This window comes from Aotus nancymaae, unplaced genomic scaffold (assembly GCF_030222135.1).
Source record: "Aotus nancymaae isolate 86718 unplaced genomic scaffold, 86718_ANA_hifiasm-v0.15.2.pri h1tg000057l, whole genome shotgun sequence".
NCBI classification, from domain to species: domain Eukaryota; kingdom Metazoa; phylum Chordata; class Mammalia; order Primates; family Aotidae; genus Aotus; species Aotus nancymaae.
The window spans coordinates 13,619,631-13,640,747 of NW_026988471.1; the positions used below are offsets into that span (position 1 = coordinate 13,619,631).

General features: G+C 39.7%; 2 protein-coding genes across 2 annotated transcripts; both read left to right on the forward strand.

The window, feature by feature from the left end:
* The first annotated feature begins 110 nt into the window (after positions 1–110).
* Positions 111–6,601, forward strand: LRATD1 (LRAT domain containing 1). The gene is made up of 2 exons (XM_012438825.3): positions 111–331; positions 1,339–6,601. The coding sequence occupies exon 2, from the start codon at positions 1,375–1,377 to the stop codon at positions 2,251–2,253; it is 879 nt and encodes a 292-aa protein (XP_012294248.1). The 5' UTR covers positions 111–331; positions 1,339–1,374; the 3' UTR covers positions 2,254–6,601.
* LOC105707781 (uncharacterized) lies at positions 2,576–19,953 on the forward strand. The gene is given in 3 exon segments (XM_012438826.2): positions 2,576–2,643; positions 2,645–3,018; positions 16,710–19,953. Coding segments are annotated over 3 exon segments (501 nt in total). The 3' UTR covers positions 16,769–19,953.
* The last annotated feature ends 1,164 nt before the right edge of the window (positions 19,954–21,117 follow it).

The window sequence follows — 21,117 nt, forward strand, 5'->3', positions numbered from 1 at the left end:
CGGTGGAGATTGACAGGGCTCGGGCACCCGCCCCAACCAATGAGCGCGTCCTGGGGCGGGCCCTGGAACCGGCTGCTCCGGCTACTTAGAGTCGTCGGCGCGGCTGTGGGAAAGCAAAGCCGAGCCGGGACTGTCCAGGGGGAGCAGGCGCCCCGGCCAGCGCAGACCCGGAGGCGCACGGGCGCCGCACCGCACGGTTCGGCGCGGGGCAGTGCGGAGCCACAGCCCCAAGGGCAGCCCAGGACTCACTCGCCACCGCCGCCTCCGCAGCACCCATGGGGACCAGGAGACTTTAAAGGAGTTTGGGGTTTCGGGAGCAGGGAAATCACGGGTAGGGAGAAGCGGCTTTCTTTGCCTTGGAAACGGTTTTTCTTCGTCCGATTGTTTGGATCCTGTGCTGGGTTGGAGGGAGGGGGTCTTTGAGCTGAAAGTGGACCCCTCTACACACACACGCTCCCACCCACACCCACACACATACACTGCACTGGCTTTCTTCATCCTCCCCTGCCTCTTTGTTAGGTTATTTTAGACAGAGCAGCCTCGCCCTGGCGCAGTCCGATTGGCTCTGCTGGGGACAAGGCAAGAGAAGTAAGGGGCAGAGTGCACCTGCCTGGGAGGGCAGGTGTGCCCGGGTGCTTGGGCATACGTGCATTGGCGAGCGTGCAAGCGTGGGGCTGAAATGGTGCACGAATGTGTGGGGTCTCAGTGTGCCAGTGTGTCGTCGCGAAGGTTTGTCATTGTGGGTGTATGTGACATTATACACCAGTACACCAGCCTGCCAGTGTCTGGACTCCCAAGTGTCCAAAATGTTGCTGGTGTCAAGTGAATGCCTGAGATTGTGTCCTATTGTCATTGTGCGAGCCGCTGTAAGGGGAGGAAGGCAACCTAGTGCGAAACTGGGAGGTGGGCTGGAGACATGGGAGCTCAGCTTGCTCCCAGCTCACGGGCCTTAGGCTCCCTTCTCCCTCTTAGCCCACCCCTCCGTCCTTCCCGGGTGTCCGTCTCCCACGCTGCCACAGCCAGCGCTCTCCTCCCCACGGGGACCCCGTAACCTCTCGAGCCAGCCTGGATGTTTTCTTCTGGGAGTTGGACCGGGTTCCCGGAAGGGGTCGGAGGCTGTGCGGTGGCGTCTGCTCTCGCTGTCGCCTTCTGGAACGGTGGCGGCTTCTCCGCCCCTCCTACCCGCGGGGAAGCACGGGGGACTCGGCTGGAAAGGGTGACTCTGGTGAGAGCACATAAGTGAGCCGGCAGGTCCCAGGGGCACTCACGTCTTGGGGAGGGACACCGAAAGGGACAGCCCCGACTCTGACGGTGTCTCTGCCTCTCTGTGCTCCGCAGATCCCCGCTCCTGGCCCTCGCCTCGCCGCCTCATTGATGGGCAACCAACTGGACCGCATCACCCACCTCAACTACAGCGAGTTGCCCACAGGGGACCCGTCGGGGATTGAGAAGGACGAACTGCGGGTCGGGGTCGCCTACTTCTTCTCGGATGATGAGGAAGACCTGGACGAACGCGGGCAGCCCGACAAGTTTGGCGTGAAGGCCCCCCCGGGTTGTACCCCCTGCCCGGAGAGCCCCAGCCGCCACCACCACCACCTGCTGCACCAGCTGCTCCTCAACGAGACTCAGTTTTCCGCCTTTCGGGGCCAGGAATGCATCTTTTCCAAAGTGAGCGGCGGCCCGCAGGGCGCGGACCTGAGCGTCTACGCGGTCACCGCGCTGCCCGCGCTCTGCGAACCAGGCGACCTGCTGGAGCTGCTGTGGCTGCAGCCCGCGCCGGAGCCGCCCGCGCCCGCCCCGCACTGGGCCGTCTACGTGGGCGGCGGGCAGATCATCCACCTGCACCAAGGCGAGATCCGCCAGGACAGCCTGTACGAGGCGGGCGCGGCCAACGTGGGCCGGGTGGTGAATAGCTGGTACCGCTACCGCCCGCTGGTGGCCGAGCTGGTGGTGCAGAACGCCTGCGGCCACCTGGGCCTCAAGAGCGAGGAGATCTGCTGGACGAACTCTGAGAGCTTCGCCGCCTGGTGCCGCTTCGGCAAGCGGGAGTTCAAGGCGGGAGGGGAGGTGCCGGCCGCCGCGCAGCCCCCGCAGCAGCAGTACTATCTCAAGGTGCACCTGGGGGAGAACAAGGTCCACACCGCCAGGTTTCACAGCCTGGAAGACCTCATCCGCGAGAAGCGCCGCATCGACGCCAGCGGCCGCCTGCGCGTGCTCCAGGAGCTCGCCGACCTCGTGGACGACAAGGAGTAGCCGCCGAGGGGCTGCCGGCCCCGCCGCCTCCCCGCGTCCCGCACCCGTTCCTGCACCCGTCCCCGCACCCGGATTTCGCGGCCGGCGGCTTTCAACCCCAGTCCCCTCGCGCGCCCACCGCCAGTGGCCCAGGCCCGGGCTGCACCTCCGCACCCCCCGGCCGGCGGCAGGAAGTCTCAGGAACTGCCCCGGGGCCGAAAGGGCGCAGCTGAAAGGGTGGGGACGGTGCTGGGAGACCCGGCGTGCGCTTTCCCCTTAAGATGTGAACCGGGAAAGGGGAAGGGGCTGAGGGGAGAAAGGACGTGGCCTCCCCCGAGAGTCCATGGTCAGTGATCGTGACCCGACCGGGAAACGACCCTTTTCTCAAAAGCCACCATCACCGCCCCGAGCGCGCGCACAGACCGGTCGGAGGCGAGAATTGGTCTTTTCAGGGCACAGTTCAGCTCCTCTGTGGATGCGTCCCCAGATGGCAGGATTTCCAAGAAATCGAGACTGTCCCTCGTGCACTTGGGAATAATAATTCCCCAAGACAGCACTTGGGGATTCCGGGTTATCCTGAGGCTGCCCGGGACTTCTCCAGCTCTCCAGCCCCAGGTCTCCTGACATTGTGTTCCAGGCTGCGGGCTAAGCCAGACGGTGTTCGCCTCCCGTTCTTTCCACCGAGGGAAGCGAACGCCACCCCCACCCGCCTTTGCCTGCGAGTCTCCCTCGCTGGCCGAAGGGAAGCCGGCCGGGTCCCGGGAGGAAGATGGCGCAGCGAATTCGGTGAGGACGGCCGGCCCCGCCCCCGACAAGGAGCTCGCTCGTTCACCTGGTGTCTGGGAACTTGAATGTGTGATGGGCGCTTATTGTTCTGAACCCTTGATTGCTCCCTCCTCGGGCTGTATTTCAAAAATAGTCATATTTTTAAAGGAGTTGGAGGAGAGGGAGGGGGAGGACATGGCACCATTCCAGAAACCAGCATTATTACAACACCATAGCCAGTATATTTAGTTTGGTTTTTCCTAAATAGAAATCTTTGAAGGTGGGGGAGTGGAAATAAAGTTTAAAAAATGAGAGAGCAGTTTTCCAACTATGTCAACAAAGCCTATCGTGTTGATGTTTTTATTGACCATTTTAGCAACATGCTAATAAAATTTCAAATTGAAATTTTTATTTTCATGGCTTTAATCCATGATAGTTTAAATACTGGGGGCCATTAAGAGTGGATGTAGCTAAGAGCTTAGCTAACATTGCCTTTTCACTCTATTTTTCTCAAATATTATAAGAATTCTGTTTTTGACTATTGTAGTTAGTTTTTTGGCTTTAAACAGCAGCCCTAGTAATGGTGGAGTTGTTAATGAATGTGTATATTGTACTGAATTTCTGTCAGTTAAGGGGTTCACTGCTTTGGTGGAAATTGCTAGCAGGTTCTATGGTGTTTCTTTTCTCCATGTTGTACCTCATTACCATTTCACATTTGCATTTCTATTTTTCTTCTTCTCCTCCTGATCTCCTTAAAACTGAATCTAGAGTTGGTGGCTTTTCCCCCTCCTCTTTAGCCAGTTCTACAGTTCAGTTCTTGCTGAAAACAGGGAAGAACTAGTAGGATCAGGACAAATGTGTGTTTTTCAAAAACTGAAGGCTGGGTGTGAAACCCCTTCCTTGGACAAGGATTATAAACTTCTCTCCTCCTGCTGCAGCCCCAGCCTAACTGATAGTTACTTGATTCAATGTGTTAGACGCTTATAGCATTTAGGTCTCTTTCAAGGGAATTTGTCAAATAATGCTGTTTAGCTAATTGTTGCAAGCAATTGCACATTAACAGCTGTGATTTGGTTGGACAGAAAGTATTACGACCAAAGCCAGTTTCCTGGCATTTCAAAAATAATGCAATAAAAACTAGTTGAGGTTAGCTGAGACTGAAAATGCCTTTTTCATGGTAAATGATTCACTTCTATTTTTTTTCTTTCTTTTTTTCTTTGGTTTTCATCCTGGATTCATTCCCTGATCTTAAATCAAAAGGTCAGATCAATGAAATATGAACTAAAGTATTTTTCTTAAGCCTATTGAGTGATTTATTTTTTAAAAAATGTTTAAATGCATATGCTTTTCTTTTAGCACAAACAACAGCAAAACTTTTGTAATAACTAACTTACCCTTGCATGTATAAATAACTGAGAGTCATTTATTTCCCTAACTTATTCCTCTTTCAAATAACAGGTGGCAGATCATAAAACGAAATTCTTTATTGTATCTACACACTCCACATTCCTTACTGTGTCCTACTACTGTATCTTGGCTCCCTGCTGTATTAAACACCATCTTAAGCACTTGTTCCTGCAGGACTCCTTCTTGACATTTTGTCTTCCCCCTCAAAGTCACTCAAGGGTGGGACTTCATCAAAAGAAATGAATTAGTCTCCATCACACCTAATACTAAGATTTATTTCCTCTGATGGTACGTAGATTTCTCTCTCACTAAGAGGTCACTCTCATAGAGGAATGGCTTGCCAGCTTTATACTTGCTGAGGCTAGACTGGCAGTAAAAATGAGTTGGGTAGTTAGTAGCATTCGTTACGATATTGGCCTATAAAAGGATCGGGTTCATGATAATACCTCTACAAACACGCAATAATAAAACAATAGTTACAGAAGAAACTTGAAAGGTTTGCTAGGTTTCTCATATTCCTGTTGAAATAATCATTTATTATCTCTTTGTTCAGTGTTAATAAGGTAACCTATGGCAGAAAAATTTGAGTAATAGTCATCATGCAGAGGATATGGTCAAGATATTACCTAATGGCTTTATCCTGAAAAAGGTGTATGTGTTGACAATGTGAGTGAAACCAAGATGGTGAAATTTCCCATGGCAGATGGCATGGGCACACTTGATTTTTATTGTGAGTGAATGTAATCATTCTGTATTTTACCAGAGTTGTAGAAATTAGCCCAGAAGTTTCCTAAACACTTTAATGGTGTTAGGAATTTAGTTTTGGCATTAGTTGTCCTCTAGAGACCGCAGCTTCCTAGTAATTTCCATGATGTTGGGTGTGGCTAAGCTGGGGATGGGTTCTGTTGAGCCTGCTCCGGTGTAGAGGAAAGCTATCTTTATACTGAATCTTTTCTCCACTTTTAGGTAGTAAAACCAAACTATGATTAAAAAAAAAAGAAAAAGAAAAGAAAAGATAGGTACTTTTACTTCAAAGAGTGCTTTGCTCCACTTTTATTTAAACCAAAAATAAAATAAAATAAGGAGGAGGGCTGGATATGCTTTAAACAAAACCAGTCCTGAAATGCTGTTATTCTCAAAGTACATTCCTTCTTTCTATTAAAAAAAAAAAAAAAAGTTATAGAATTTACATACATTACATTTTTAAAAGTATGAGTTAAATCGATATAAAGTGTTCCTCAATATTTAAAAATGTAAGCTGCTGTCATGACAGTATTTTATTAAAATAATATGTATTAGAGTTAGGAAAGAATTGTGCTAGATTAGAACATCAAGCACATAGGCAGCTGTATGCTTTACTTGATATTTTTTTAACTTTTGTGTTTACCTTCCCCTATGTATAATTTTTCTGTGGTGAACACTTTTGTTGGAACATGGCTATTTTATTTTTCTTGGAAACATATGCTATTGGTATTTACAAAACAATGAATTACCCAAATAAGCAGTATATACTAAAAGTCTTCAAACAACACTTTATTGATCACTTACGTTTTGTGGTGCACTTTCAACATCCCTAAGAGTTAAATGTCTTAGTCATCTAAGTGGAACAGGGTCAAATTTCAATGAAATTTATAACAATTGCACAATCATAATATACCAACCTAATTTTCTTTTATTCATAGGCATATCTTTAAAGCTTTTTGTTTTTGAACAAATGAAGAGATTCCAGTTAGTTTTTGCCTTTTAGAGGTGATTTGCCACATGCACAAAGGGTCTGTAGGTAAAAGACAGGCTTTTGGGTTTCTTGAAACATTAAAAACTGTATTTACAGAATAGTTATCTAACACTTGAGTCAATGTATATTTTTTGAAAATCACTAGCTATTCATATAATATACATATATATGTATACATATACATACATGTATATTTACATAGTTGTAAATACACACATATACATATATACACATATATATAATCTGTGTACACATACATTTCTGTCTATAGCTAGCAGTTGTTTCATTCACACACACACACACACACACACACACACACACAGACTACTTAAAAATGAAATGGAGAGTGACTTGAGATATACAGCAATAGGAGGAAAAAGCCCTGGCGGTCACATAGCTAATGTATAACTGGGCAGCAAGCAGCTATGCTTAAAGTTAACAATAAACAAAAAGAAAATGTGAGAGTTGTGCAATTAGTTTTATTCTCATTTCTGGAAGAATATGTTCCTGATTTCTCTAACTAAAAAGAAACAATTCAAAGGAAAGCTGTAAATATTAGGAGGTAATTGAAAAAGAAGCAGCAAGATAAAGTGGGGAGGTTACGAGACGATATAATGAGCGAATAAGCTTTTCAACAGGGGACACCTGTTCTCCCTTCTAACTGAAGACAAGAAAAGCTAGGATTCTATCTTTCAATCATTTAGTAATTTTTTAAATCCCATTATTTCATAATTCAAAGTTTACCTTTGAGCTTGTATTTTTACCTCGTTTGAACTCTAAATAGAAGAGGTTTAAGGATTTGAATAACTGGAAAAAAAAAAAAAAACCATAGTCTTCCTTGCCGTTGTCACTGACGATGACACTACTTGTAATTACTGTATTTTTGGAAGAACACTTAGAGGAAGTTCCTATGTTGTGGACTTTTATCATTCTTTTTGATGGCTGATAGAACAAAGCACACAGTGCTACTCCATAAATGTAAGACTATGGTAGCTGTCTAGTACAGGTGTTTCTCACTGATTCTTAGTTACCAGGAAATCCAGAAAGCCTATCACTTGGCTTGCCTGCAAGGACGAGCCTAAATAAATTTCTCTAACTAAAATTTGCAGGGTCTTTCCACCTCAAAAGGCCCATGGAAATACACCTTATGGGGCTTAAGGCTAATTTCAGCTCAAGGGTATTTGGAATATTTGATTTGCTTCTAGCAGAGAAAACAAACTATCAAAGAATCCAGGAAAGGTAGAAAATGTTCTCTTGTCATTCAGTCAGAAAGGGAAAAGAAAACTAACAGTTCTGACTATAACTTTCTCAAGTTCGTCTCTCATTCACCTCAAGCAGAGATTTTTTTCTCACATGAAATCATAAGATTATTCCTTCAGAAGGAAGCTTATTGTAGCTCTTGCTAAAAATTTTCTTTGGTATGTAGGAATAGACTTCCTAGATGTACACCTAACTCTGGGAAAATTAGATTTGATGGAGTTTGGTCATGGGTGTTTTCTAAATAATCATTACTCATTTATATATTTTAAATATTATAATAATTGCTATGCCCTTGGCTTTTATAAACCAATTCTTAATGTGAACATAAGTTCAGAACTTAATTTTGTCCAAAGGATAGATGTTTATGAAATACTAGGTATGAATACAGTCAATGTCCTAAATTTCAAGTGCAAAGTAAATGCTTCAAAAGTTACTTTGAGCATCATTTAATGTTTCAAAACATTGAAAAAGATCATATAAGACTATTGCTTATATGTATCCTAAGAAAATTCTTGCCATCAATGTGTGATATAGACATTAACGTTGTATTTGAGAGCTTCTTTATTATAAGAACTCTGACATTTGCTTTAGTAAATAAGTTATTATTCTATATTAAGTCATTTTCCCCTGACAATCCTATGACATACCAGTTCTTTGCTCACTTCCAAGTCCACTAGAGATTTCAGATTTTGCAAGGGGATGAGCACATCTAGGGAGATATACCCATGATGACTTTGTAAAACATCTTTCAGCAATAGCATACACTTTACTTATTCCTATTTGCTTCTCAGTGCAAGTGTCTGACCAAGGGGTCTGAGCTAGAAGGAGGCAAGGCTCAAAGGTAGGGTTGCCAGATTTAGCAAATAAAGATACAGGATGCTCAGTTACATTTGAATTTCAGATAAATTATTACTGATTTTAGAATTATTGTTTTAGGATAAATATGTTTCCTACAATATTTAGGTCGTTTGTACTAAACATTATCTGTTTATCTGAAATTCAAATGTAACTGCATGTCCAGTATATTATCTGGCAATCCTACTCAAGGATAACTTTACCATCTCTACGAAACAATAGAGACCCCTGACTTTTTGGAGCTGGCAAACTAAGGACACCTCCCCTACCCATGGCACTGATGATTTTTCATGTGTCTGTTTAGGCCCAAGTCAGATTCAGGCCCAGAAATGACCACATAGTGCAGGAGAAGCCTGAGAAGGGTTCACAGCCCCCATGATCATTGAGAGAGAGTTGGTTGTGTGTATGCATGGGTTGGGGTGGGAAGGTGTTTAATGTGTCTCTATTCTTGTACTCTCTTGATTCTATTTTATAGGAGACACCATCCTTTACCTGGGGATATGATGAATGCATTCCTAGATATAGTTAGGAATATTGTATGCTACTGTTTTTCATCCCACCTGCTATTTATCCCATTCTGGATCATCACTTTACACCTGGCTATTTCTATAGATTCCTCTCCTGTCTCTACCCCTCTAGCTTCTCCATCCAAACACCTATGGCCATAGTAATGTTTCTAACCACAGAACCATCACTCACAAATAAAGGCTGAGCTCCTTAGTGGGGCAGTCAGCGTCTTCCATGGTCTGACCCCTATCTTCGCCCACTTGCATTTTCTTCAACCCTCAGCTTACACTCAGGCCATGTAAAACTTTTTGTAGAACATGTAGTTTTCATTCACACTTCTATGACTTTCTTTGTTGTCCCCTTTATCTGATTAGCATTCTAAATTCCTGAACAGCAAACTCTTATTCAACTATGCTTTAAGGCGAGCTCCATGCTAGCCCCTCAGGTGGCTTTACTCATTTTCTTTTATAGTTCCCACTGTAGTTTGTTAGCACTCCCAGACTCTCTCTCCAACTACAAATACCATTTACGTCTGTCTCTTCCTAGGTCTATTGGGGAAGGCTCTGTGACTTGCTCATTTTTGCTGCTGAAAAGTCTCGCACTTGCAGTAGGTGCTAAATTAGAGTCTATTCAATCAGTGGAGGAACTGGGGGAGGAAGAAGAATTGACTTCTCTGTAAGTATGTGATGAATACTGCCAGCATCTCTCTCGGAGGTGAACCATGGTAGGAAGGGGCTAAAAGTGCATATCAACCTATACCGGATTCTCCTTAAGAGCCATACAGTAGAAATGTAGTTTCTGTTTAGAAAACAAGCTGGAATGATGTGAACCTTCATTGCGGTATATTACACTGCAAGTGATGGGAGATTAGCTATACAGAGTTTAAAATGTTTCTCCGCCCTGGGTATACTGGTGAAAGCATTTCTTCTTGAATGCACTTTATGAGTTTCATTACTATGGAAATACAGATTTTTCTCCTCTTGGCAATTTAATTTCCGCCCAGGTGAGATAGCTTTGGGTGTTGCAAATTTTGAAGGTGTCTGAGGTTTGATTTGCAAGAATTAAAGATGAGACCAGACATTTCCTAAATAGACCACTTTAGTGAATGGTCTCTAGAATGCCAGAGATGTTCAGTCAGTGAAAAAAGAGTCTACTGAAAACCCAAGTACTGTTTCCCTTTTGGAAAGGAAAATCTCTCCCAATCTTACTAAGCAAATTCACCTACAGCATGTATGGAAGAAAAAAAAAAATTAAAAAAAAAAAATCACCTTGCCTGACTTGCCAGTAGGGGGCGCAGAAAGAAAAACAGCCTCTCTTGATTGACGGTTGGATCTCCAGGCTGGTTGAACAGCTAGAATAATTTGAAATGCAATTGAGCTCTGAAAATGTAACCAGACTAATGTCTTATGAAATATATATGCTTCTATATTTAATGTTTTCCTTGGAACTCCTAGGGGGAGCACCCCTTACTTTTATAAGGAGTTATTATTCTCTTAGCACCTCTGGGCATTTAATTTAGTTTAATCTGGTTTTGGACATGGTTAAGGTTGCCTGTATCTAAGACAAGTTATTTTAATTTGGGATTTTAAACCACAATAACCTGTTGAGAAAAAAGTGTCAAAATTCTAGAGAACTTCTTTAGAGTGAAATATTATTACTAATTTGGGATTCAAACTCCAGGTAAATAGTTCTGGTAAAACATTGCTTTTTCCCTGAGAGCAATTCCCAGAGTAGACAGTGGAGGAGATTTTTCATTATGCAGCCTCACCATTCTGATTTTAGAAATCAGTGCCCCTTGTGTGTGTCTGCTTTGTGTATACTTTTATTAGACAGGATCTACAAAAGAAAATGGGAGCAGAGGTAGTTACTTCATCCTCTACAGGCCAACAAAACAAATGCTCTAAACCCAGATTACTTCTGTCCATGTTACTTCCTTAAAGCCTTTAAGGGCTTTCCATAACTCAAGATAAAATCTAGACTCCCGGGCAGCACGCAAACTCTGCTCCAGCCTGTCGCGTACTCCGTCCTCCAACCCCAACCCTCAACCTTTGAAGCTTCACCCACTGATCTTCACAGTACCTTCTCACTAGCAGGCATCTGTACTGTACCACCTACCTTTCTCCAAAAGCCTAGTAATTGTATGCCTTTGCTCAAGCTGTTTCATTTGTATGGAACATTCTTCTCCTCTCCTTGGCACATGTAAAAATCCTCCTTATCCTGATCGCTGGTGAGAACCCTGTTCACTTATCAGCTGTTCTGTGAAGCCTCTCCTTTTCCTACTACACCCCTCACACAAACAGCTAAAACTGGCCAAATTAATCCTCTCCCATTTGAGCTTCTGGTATAGCACTTTCTCCAAACATTTAATGATCATGCCATCCATTTAATACTCCAGGTTTCAGCCCCTAAGCTATGTCAAACATAATCTATTTAAGTTAATGAGAACCTGATTGCCTTCTGAAATAAGTTTGAGAAAGGTGTCTTGGCACTTTGATCTTTGGTTGGTTAGTAACTAGTATCTGGTCCATAGTAGGTCCTCGATCAGTGCTGATTTAATTTTCTGAATCTAATTTAATTCAAAAACAACTATTCTACAACAAGAACAGTAAGTTCTATTTTGAAATTAATGTCCTAGTGGGAGAAAAACTCCTTAAACATGTGTTGGGTCCCTAATGAAGGCAAACATTTTTTTTTAATTTCACATGGATACAAAGCATAGTCTAGATTTCAAGAATGAGATAGGACAAAAGAGACAGGCACACTATTAGCTATAATCCATTATAGCCTGGAATATAGGTCATTACCCAGGTATAATTTTTTAAAAACACCATAGAAGGTCAAAGGAAAGAACACTTGAAGGTATACATCAGCTTCAAGAAATCAACCATTGACTGGCGTAGAAGTTTTGAATGATGCTTCTAAGACAAGTGCACATTTTTGTTAATATTTTATTATTAGGTAGAAATATAGATAAATATATTTTCTTGTTATCTAAATATAATAGACTATCTTCTGTCACTGTTATATTAAATACTATTTTTAGAGTGAGTTTGGCCCTTTGAAGTCTGTAGAAGTACAATTTAAATGTGTTTAAGCGAAGTCCTTTTGATGTTGAACTACCAAAATCAGCAGGTTATTAGCATTTAATTTACCAATTAATTCACCTCCCAGTGTATATTTGTAGACAACGTCTTTGATTGATAGATGGATTGGTTGCCTAAGATTCAGTTCATAGGGTTGGGACAGGTTCTTTAATGGGTAACTGTGCAAATACAAGAGCTTCTTAGAGTAGGGCTGGACCCAAAGCAGTGATGACCTGAGAGGATGGCCTCACCCAAGGAGACAGTCTGAGTTGATAAGACAGGAGGACGGGGTCACAGGCCAGTACTGAAGAGCTAGGGGAGCTATGAAGAGAAAGAACAAGCAAGATTTCAGAGCTATGAGGATAACTATCAGATGCAGTGTGCAGAATGTTTCAGGATCAAGACCCTTTTCCAAAGTAGAAATAATAATTGAGGTGCAACAATTGCTAAAAGAGAATTAACAACTCTAAGAAATGGTACTGGCTCACAATCTATATAAATATTTCAATTTTAAAGTATATAGTGTTTAATTTAAAATGGCCTTCTGAAGGAAAAAACAAAACAGAAAACCTGTTAATTTTGACGGTATTCTTTCAATACAAATAATTGAGTTTCTTTGAAGAAAAATAAATCTGAGCCTTCCTGTCCAAAGAAATCTCGAATTTTCTCATGTGTTTCCAATGGCCTTTGGCTCATAGCATTGGCTTTCTAAATGCCTCTAATAACTACAGTAAATGTCTCTATGAAATTCGGCACATCATACAAACAAAATGTTTCTTTTGTGTGTAATTCCCATTTACTTTGAGAAGGAGAAATTCCAGATTATATACAAAGATTGATAAGTTTGCCAAAATATCCAGGTATATAAGCGTCGACTACTGGACTGCAATTCTTTAATATTAATGAACTCAAAAGAAAAACAGCTGACTTTATGCATTTATTTTAATAAGGCTGTGAAAACAGTCCATTTACAGTGTAAAAACCCCTTGTCTTTTAAAAATGCTAGACAGAATCTTTTAATAAATTAATCTGCCCGTCAAATCTGTCAAATTGACAAGAACCCTCAAGGAGTATTGCTGATGTCGTAGTTCTACTCATCCAATAGGATTACATTTGGAATTTAATAAGGGCTGCTTAGAGGAAGAATTCATCCATCAGAGTAATTTTAAGTAACAAATATTTACATAATATCCTAAGTCTCCAACCTTATAGGGCCACAATGATTTTGTTTCCTTTAAAAAACCTTTTATTACTTACAAGAGTGTTCTGAATATCATATTTGCTTATAATGATGAAGTAACGTAAGGAGGCAACTAAGTCCACATCATCATCAGAATAATTATTGATATTCGCTCAGAAATGTGTAGATTACATAGTCAATTGCCCTCATGTCCAACCTTGTGTCTGTCAGGTCTTACTGTTCCCAGTATACAAATGGGGACACTGAGGCTTGGAAGGGGAAAACACCCAGCTCGATTATCACATATCTTGCATTTAGTAGAGCCAGCACTTAAATTCAGGGGTTTTGATCCAAAGATATTACGTCTCTCTGTCCGTTACAAGATCTTCCTGGAATAATCAAATGTCTCCCTCCACCTTTTTCTTACAGAAAAAAAAAAATTGATTGCTTTCAGTGAACACGTGGAAGTATTTGTATCAATGCTCTAATAGTGGTCGGTCAGTTAATGAAGATGAGCTCTTAATTTTTCAAAATGATATACTTTAGAGAGGTAGGTATCAGAGTACACAAAAAGGCAAATCCGTTCAAACTCTGGACCAATTGTTTAACACACACTAATCCCCTAGACTTGATGTCCAACCTCCTGGAATGAAAGTCTCAAGTACATGTCTAAATATCAAAATGGAACCAAGCCTCAATTTACAGATTCTTTTGTTTTTCATCCTGAACTTCAGAAACAGAGGTGCATCTGTTGGATGATATTCAAGGAGTCTGTGTCGGTAACCAGGGGTCCAAGATAATTCTCATAGGACTTTTCATTTATTCATCAATAATATGCTGTTGACCATGTGTTGGAAAAAATATCTTTCGAAAATAAGTTGAACAAGAAAAAAATAAATGCATAGCATGCTTTTAATTTCTTAAAAGAAGTTAAATATTCTGGATAAAAAAATGTATTTGAGATTTTAATTAAAAATTTTCCAGCAAAACCTGTAATAGTTGCACAAAATAATGACTATTTAGTGACTGACCAGCCCTAACAGCAAGGTAATGACATGAGTCAGGCCAGGCACAAATCTGGATGAAGGGCCTATTTACACATGTAAAGATCCTTGATTAACTTAGCTAGGAGAGCATTACCACGAGATGCTGCAGTAAAACAGGTTACCCATGACCATTCTCATGAAAAAATATCTGGCATCCATTTCTACATGAGATTAGTTATTCCTTGTGAACCATGAACTCACTGGAGATAAAAATAGACCCAAATAAATAAAACACACTAGGTAAATCATCTAGGAGAAAGATGGTATATGGGAAAGGACATTGGATTTGAAAAAAACATGGCTGGCCAAGCACAGTGGCTCACACCTGTAATCCCAGCACTTTGGGAGGCTGAGGTGGGTGGATTGTCTGACTCCTCAGGAGTTCGAACCCAGCTTGGGCAACTTAGTGAAACCCCATCTCTAATAAAATACAAAAAATTAGCCAGATGTGGCAGCATGTGCCTTGTAATCCCAGCTACTTAGGAGGCTGATGTAGGAGAATCACTTAAACCTGGGAGACAGAGGTTGCAATGAGCAGAGATCCCGCCATTGCACTCCAGCCTGGGCAACAGAGCAAGACTCCATCTCAAAAAAAAAAAAAAAGAAAAGAAAAGAAAAGAAAAATACACAGCAATACATGGCTATACATCCCACATCCAACTCTTTCTTTCTAGCTGTGTGATCTTGAACAAGTCACTGCCCTGAGCCTCTATCCCTCAGCCTTTTAACAGGAGACTATGAACCCTAACTCATAGTGTTAGGATGAAGTTAATTAAATGTCTATAAATCTGTCCACGCACAATGCTTTGTACATAAAAAGCAATCAGCAGCCATTAGCTGAATTAAGTTAAAATACTAAGTGAATTGTCTTTTATCACTGAGATTGCAGGTTTCCTAATGTTTGAATGTGTTTTATTTGTCTCTACTTAGGTGGTAAATCTGAGGAGAGAATGGGTCTTCTCTTACTCATCTTTTAACTCCCTAAGCAGAATTTCAAACGTGGAGTAGTTCAAAAACTTCTTGATAAAAGTCAAAGGGCAACTACAATTTTATCCAAATGGAGGTGCTCTGAGGACAATGAAAATGGGTGTTTCTTAAAATAAATATATGAAGTACTTGCTATGGACTCAATATGTGTACCTTCCCCAATTCCATATGTTGAAATCCAAACCCCCAAAGTGATGATATTAGGAGATGGGGCCCTTGGGAGGTAGTTAGGTCATGAGGGTGGACCCCTCATGAATTAGATTAGTAACCCTATAAAAAGACACTTAAGATCTTGCTTTTTCCTTCTGTTCTCCATGTGAGGATACAATGAGAATATCGCAATCTGTAACCATTAAGAGGGCCCTCACTGGAACTTGATCATGCTGACACTGTGATCTCAGATTTCCAGCCTCCAGAACTGTGAGGTATACATTTCTGTTGTGGATAAGTCACTCCGTTTGTTGTATTTTAACCCAAATGGACTATGACACTATTCTATTAAAGGAAGTGCAAATACTTCCTCCTAATATTTTATTCAATGACTGCATCTAAGCTGCACTGAAAGTCTAAAAATAGTACCCATAGCTGTGTTCCCATGGTCAGAGGATTCTCCAGGCATTCTCCTCCTACCCTTCACTGAGAAGTATTGCATTCTCCTCTATGTTCACTGCTTTTCATGGTCTTCCCAATGCTTACAGTTAACTTCTTCACCCTTTGAACCGAAAACTCTATTGCAAGGTTTATCTCTGTTGTCTATTGGAGGAAGATCTTACATGTGACTCTTTATTATAAAAATTATATTTTTATTTGTGTGTTTACTCAGACTTTTAAAAGTGGAGGAAAATTTTATAAATATTGTATTCCTCAGTCTGTAGAGGCATCAGTTCCTCATAGATTTTGTCTCTCCTTTGGAGATGCTGCCTATTTCATTAGCACAGCAGTTCTCAACCTTCTTGGTTGAGGGCCTTTAAATTATTGGGGAGGCCAAAGAGCTTTTGTCTATGTAAATTACATTTACTAACATTTGCCACAATAGAAATAATACTACGTTTTAAAATAATAACACATTTTAAAATAGCAAATCATAAACCAATTACCTGTTACATAGTGATGCTTTTTAGAAAAAATAACTATATTTTCCAATAAGAAAAGTGAGAAGAGTGGTATTGTTTTATACTTTGCAAAATTTTTAATGACTTTCTTAACAGAGGACAACTTGATTCTTATGTCTGCCTTTGCATTCAATCTATTCTCACATAACACATCATGTAACCTTTGCCAAACTCCTTTGAACACTTGTGTAAGAATTACAGTAGAAAAACCAAAATGGTAGAATTGTAAAAATGGTTTTCAGCTTGTGCACCCTCTAAAAGACTCTCACTGACCCCACAGGATTCAGGACCACACTTTCAGAACCACTGCTATGAGATCTTGCCTATCTTTACAGTAGCTTCTCTGGAGTTCACACTCAGGATGGCCAAATCCAAATCGCCAAGGCAGTGAAATACACATGTAACTAGCATGAAGTAATGCAATCAAAACTATCTTGTTTTTTTTTTTTTTTAAATCCCATGTTTAGTCATGAAGGTAGTTCCTCCCCTGTCATTGGATAAGGTCAAGCCAGTTCATTAACTTTTTCTCTTCTCTCTTAGGTAACAGAAAGTCCTATGGTGCTCCAAGTTGCAGAAACAAAATCTCAAGTGGTTCTTAGAAAGCTTATACCCTTCAAAAAGCCAATTTACAACTTTATTAAAAGCACTGGGACTTTCTTCCCTCACAAATAGAAACAGCTTTGCTTGTCTTCACTTTTTGACCTACGTTGATAACTCTAGACCCCACTCCTCTAAAGCGTGTGTGTGTGTAGGGGTTGGGGGGGTGGGATGTAGAAAGGATGGTGGAGGAAGGCTGGTAATGTTTGACCTGATTGGCACTTTCAATAAAGCATTGTGTTTTTCTCGTGCGGTATTTTAGAGTTGGATCTTTGTCTCGTGCGGTATTTTAGAGTTGGATGCTCTTAGGAGACCCACCAAAACCAGTTTCCTGTTATCTTACTGTGGATGTTTCTAGCTCTCACTGTAGCATTCCATCATTTTTCTATGTCAGTGACTTAGTCAAAGCATCTTAGTTTAACACCCTGTTATTTAAAGAAACCAGCATTCACTGGCTGTTCCCAGCTCCAGGAACTTAGGTGGCTTCATAATTTGTTCTGTTTCCTTGCACTTAGTAAACGTACTGACAGTTCATAATTGTTTATATTTCTTAGGATATTTGCATTTAAACTAGGAGCAATGCTTTCTTTTCTTGGTATAATTTGTCTTACATTTTTGAAAGTAATAGCTATTCATTAAATTACATTTGAAAATGCAGGAAGAAAGAAAAAAATTGTCTATAATTCTACTATTCATAAAACCACTATTCATATATGTGTATTTTCCTCCATTAACCTTTCAAAGCATGTCTTAATTTTAATTGTATCCACACAAATACAATTTTATATCATTCATTTAACTTATTAATATGTTATTAGCATCACCAATGTCAATATAAACTCCATGTAAACATCAATTTAATGGTTGCAAAGTATTATATCAAATGGATATGCCATGGCTTATTTAATCACTGTATTTATTGTTAAAATATTTGCATTGTTTACACTGTTTAGTATTGAAAATGATGCTGCAATACCTCTTTGGATAGATACTTTTTTATTTATTTTGAGTTATTTCCTTAGAATATATTTCTGGATATGGAGTCACTGAGTAAATGAACATGAAAGATTTTAGGAAACACACACACACAGACACACACACACATACAGTTTTGTAAAAAGCTAGCATATGCCTATGTTCCTGGCATATCACCATCATTGATCCTTGAAACCTCACATTCTTCATTGATTGATTTCTTTTTATTTCCAACCTTAATTTCCATCCCCCCATCCTCATTGTAGGACCCTAGTCTAATATGCTTAATATATATCTCTTTATTTATACATGGTCATATTAGCATGAATCTTTATTTTGTGTGCACATACTATAAATGTACACAAATGATATTGTACTATGGATCCCATATTGTTTTTTTTTTCACCCAGCAATCAGTTTTTAAGATCTATTTACATCATAGATCTAGTCTAAGACTACAGAGTGCTCCTTGATTTGCTTCTGTGCATCCACTATGCTATACTTCTCTAACTAGTGGACTTCCCTGTACTGCATCTAGCTCTGCACTACAACAAATAGTGCTGCTATAATTTTCCCTGGTCCATGCCACCTCATGGGTAAGGTACATATATATATAGAAGAGAGAATGCTAGGTCATCAGACATACATACACCTAACTGTGCTAAGTACTGCGTGATTACTTTCCAGAGTGATTCCTCTAGTCTGCTCTCAGCAGCTGTGCATGTGAGTCTCTGTATCTACAAATCCCATAGATACTTGGCATTATCCAGCTTCCTAATCATCCCACTCTGCCAGTTGCAAAGTGATATCTCATGGTTGTTTTCATTTGTATTTCCCTAAATGCCAGTGAGGTTGAGTATCTTTTCATATGCTTGTTACTCATTTGTGTTTCTCTAATCTGATTTGCCTGTTTCTATCTTTGTCCATTTATTTGATGGGTTCTCATTCTTTTCTCATTGGTTTTTATAGCATAAATATTAATAATGTCTTCTACATTTTTAATATAATTTTATATTTTTTTCCTTGAGAAAATCTTGTAGTTTTGTTTAATAGGTTGATTCATAGATCTTTTCGTTATGTCTAAGGTGAATGTACATATTTTGAATTGGTGATAAATTTATTTTTTTATAAATGCTATTAATTTTTATACATTGATGTTATTCCAGTAGTCTTGTAACTTTCTTTTTGTTTCTCAACTTTGTCAGTTCAATCATATTTTTTAAAAAATAAACTCTGTTTTTTCCCCTGGAAGTTGAGAGAAGTTCTTTAAAAATTGGGAAAATTAGCTCTTTGCCTGTAAACAAAGGGCTTATTAGCCTTTTGTTTGTGAATGTGTTATGAATATTTTTGCCTATATTTTGGTGCTTTTGTCATACCATTATGAAATAAAATGTATCAATTTTTTATTTTGTATCTTGCTTACAAAGGCCCCTTTTAAAGAAATGATCTTGTGCTTTCTTCTAGTAGGTTTATATTTTTATTAATTCAAATTTAAATATTTAATTTATTTGTGTTTATTCTGTTATAAGAAGTGAGGTGTAGATCCAAGCTTATTATAATAGCTACACAGGTGAATAAGCCCTCTTTCCCTATTGATTTGAAATGTCCCATTTATAATAGTCTACATTTTTTTATCTATATGTGGGTCTGTTCCTTAATTTTATATTATTTGTCATTGGTCTGTTTGTATTTTAATGCTTTAGGTCTATGCTATAAAACTTTCTGTAGCGTTAGTTATTATTTTTTAACAGCCAGTAAGACTGATCCTCCCTCAGGACTTCCTTTTCAGAATTTTCCTGAATATTTTTGCTTATGTATTTTATTTCATTTGTTTTACTACTCTGACTAGAACATCCAGTATAAGATTAAATAGAAACAATGTTGACAAGTACTTTCATATTGTTCCTGATATTAAAGAAAGAGCTTCTAAAGTTTCAACATTAAGTATAATGTTGGCTGTAGATTTTTGGTAGGAATTCTTTATTAAGCTAAGGAAGTTCTTTTTATTTCTACTCTACATTACACACTAACTACCAAGTAAAATTGAAAAGTCTGACAATACCAAGTGCTGCTGAGGATGTAAAGTCCCTGGATCTCTCATACAGGATTGATGGGCATTTAAAAAGATAACAGTGCCTTTGGGAAGTTTCTGCTAGGCTTAGAAATACTCATACATTATGACTCAGCAATTTCACTCAGGTATGGATCCTAGAAATATGTACACAGGTGTAACAAAAGATGTGTACAAGAATCTTAAAAGTAGCGTTATTAGTCATAGCAAAAGGCTGGGGAAAACTCAAATCTCCAACACTACAGTAGACAAATAATTTGTGCTATATTCATATAGTGGCATATTCTACAGCAATGAAAGTCATTGAATTGCTCTTGCGTGCAATATTATGATGAATCTCATTAACACAATGCTGAACTAAAGAGTGCATAGTACTCTGTTTACATCAAGTTTTTAGAAGAACAAAATTAAGCTATGATGTTATATATAAAGATATATATATCTTTTATACTTTTGGATATTTTGTTACTTTTGGATAGGGCATAGTGAATAGGAGAAACATTAAGGGGCCCTCTGAGGTGCTGATCACATTGTTTCTTAATCTGGGTGGTGATTATATGGCTGTGTTTTTCTTTATTTAAATAAGTTTTCAAAATATTTAAGTTTATTGAATGAATTATTCAATAAGTGAAGCAATCAATGAAATCCAGTACAAATTAAACTGAAAAAGATTCTTGTATCAGGAACGAGGAAATATTTTTGTTTTGTTTTGTTTTGTTTCATTTTGCCTCGTTCTGCTTGTAGTAAGCTATGAGATCTTTCATCAAGTCCTTTTCCCACTTTGGACCTCTGTTCCTCATTTCTCAAAATTGGAGACTGAATTAGATGACCTTTAAATATCCTCCAAGTTCTAAAAGTCTATAAGACTTGTTCCAGAAGTCACTTACATTTATAATTTTTATGAACTTTTATTGAAATAACTGGTTTCTTTTGTTATTCTTTATACTCATTTAGCAACTTCCCAATTATCCCTTGGCTTTCTGAATAGCTTCCCTTATGATCCTGCTAACACAAACTGCCTGTGCCAATCAATAGCTATTTTTCTCATTCTAAGTTAGCTTCTTTTTTCTGGTTTATATATCCATTTTTAAAGAATATCTTAGTCCATTCAGACTGCTATTAATATAACAAACAACCATAAACTGGGTAGCTTATAAACAACAGACATTTATTTTTCATGCTTTGGAGGCTGCGAAATCCAAGGTTAAGGCTCTGATAGATTGGGTGTCTGGAAAGGACCCTCTTCCTCATAGACATCTGTCTTCGCACTCTAACCACAAATGGTAGAAGGATTGAGAGGTCTCT

Bases quoted from the DNA above. Each gene is read 5' to 3' on its own strand.
- LRATD1 (XM_012438825.3), top strand. From the start codon at position 1,375: ATGGGCAACCAACTGGACCGCATCACCCACCTCAACTACAGCGAGTTG.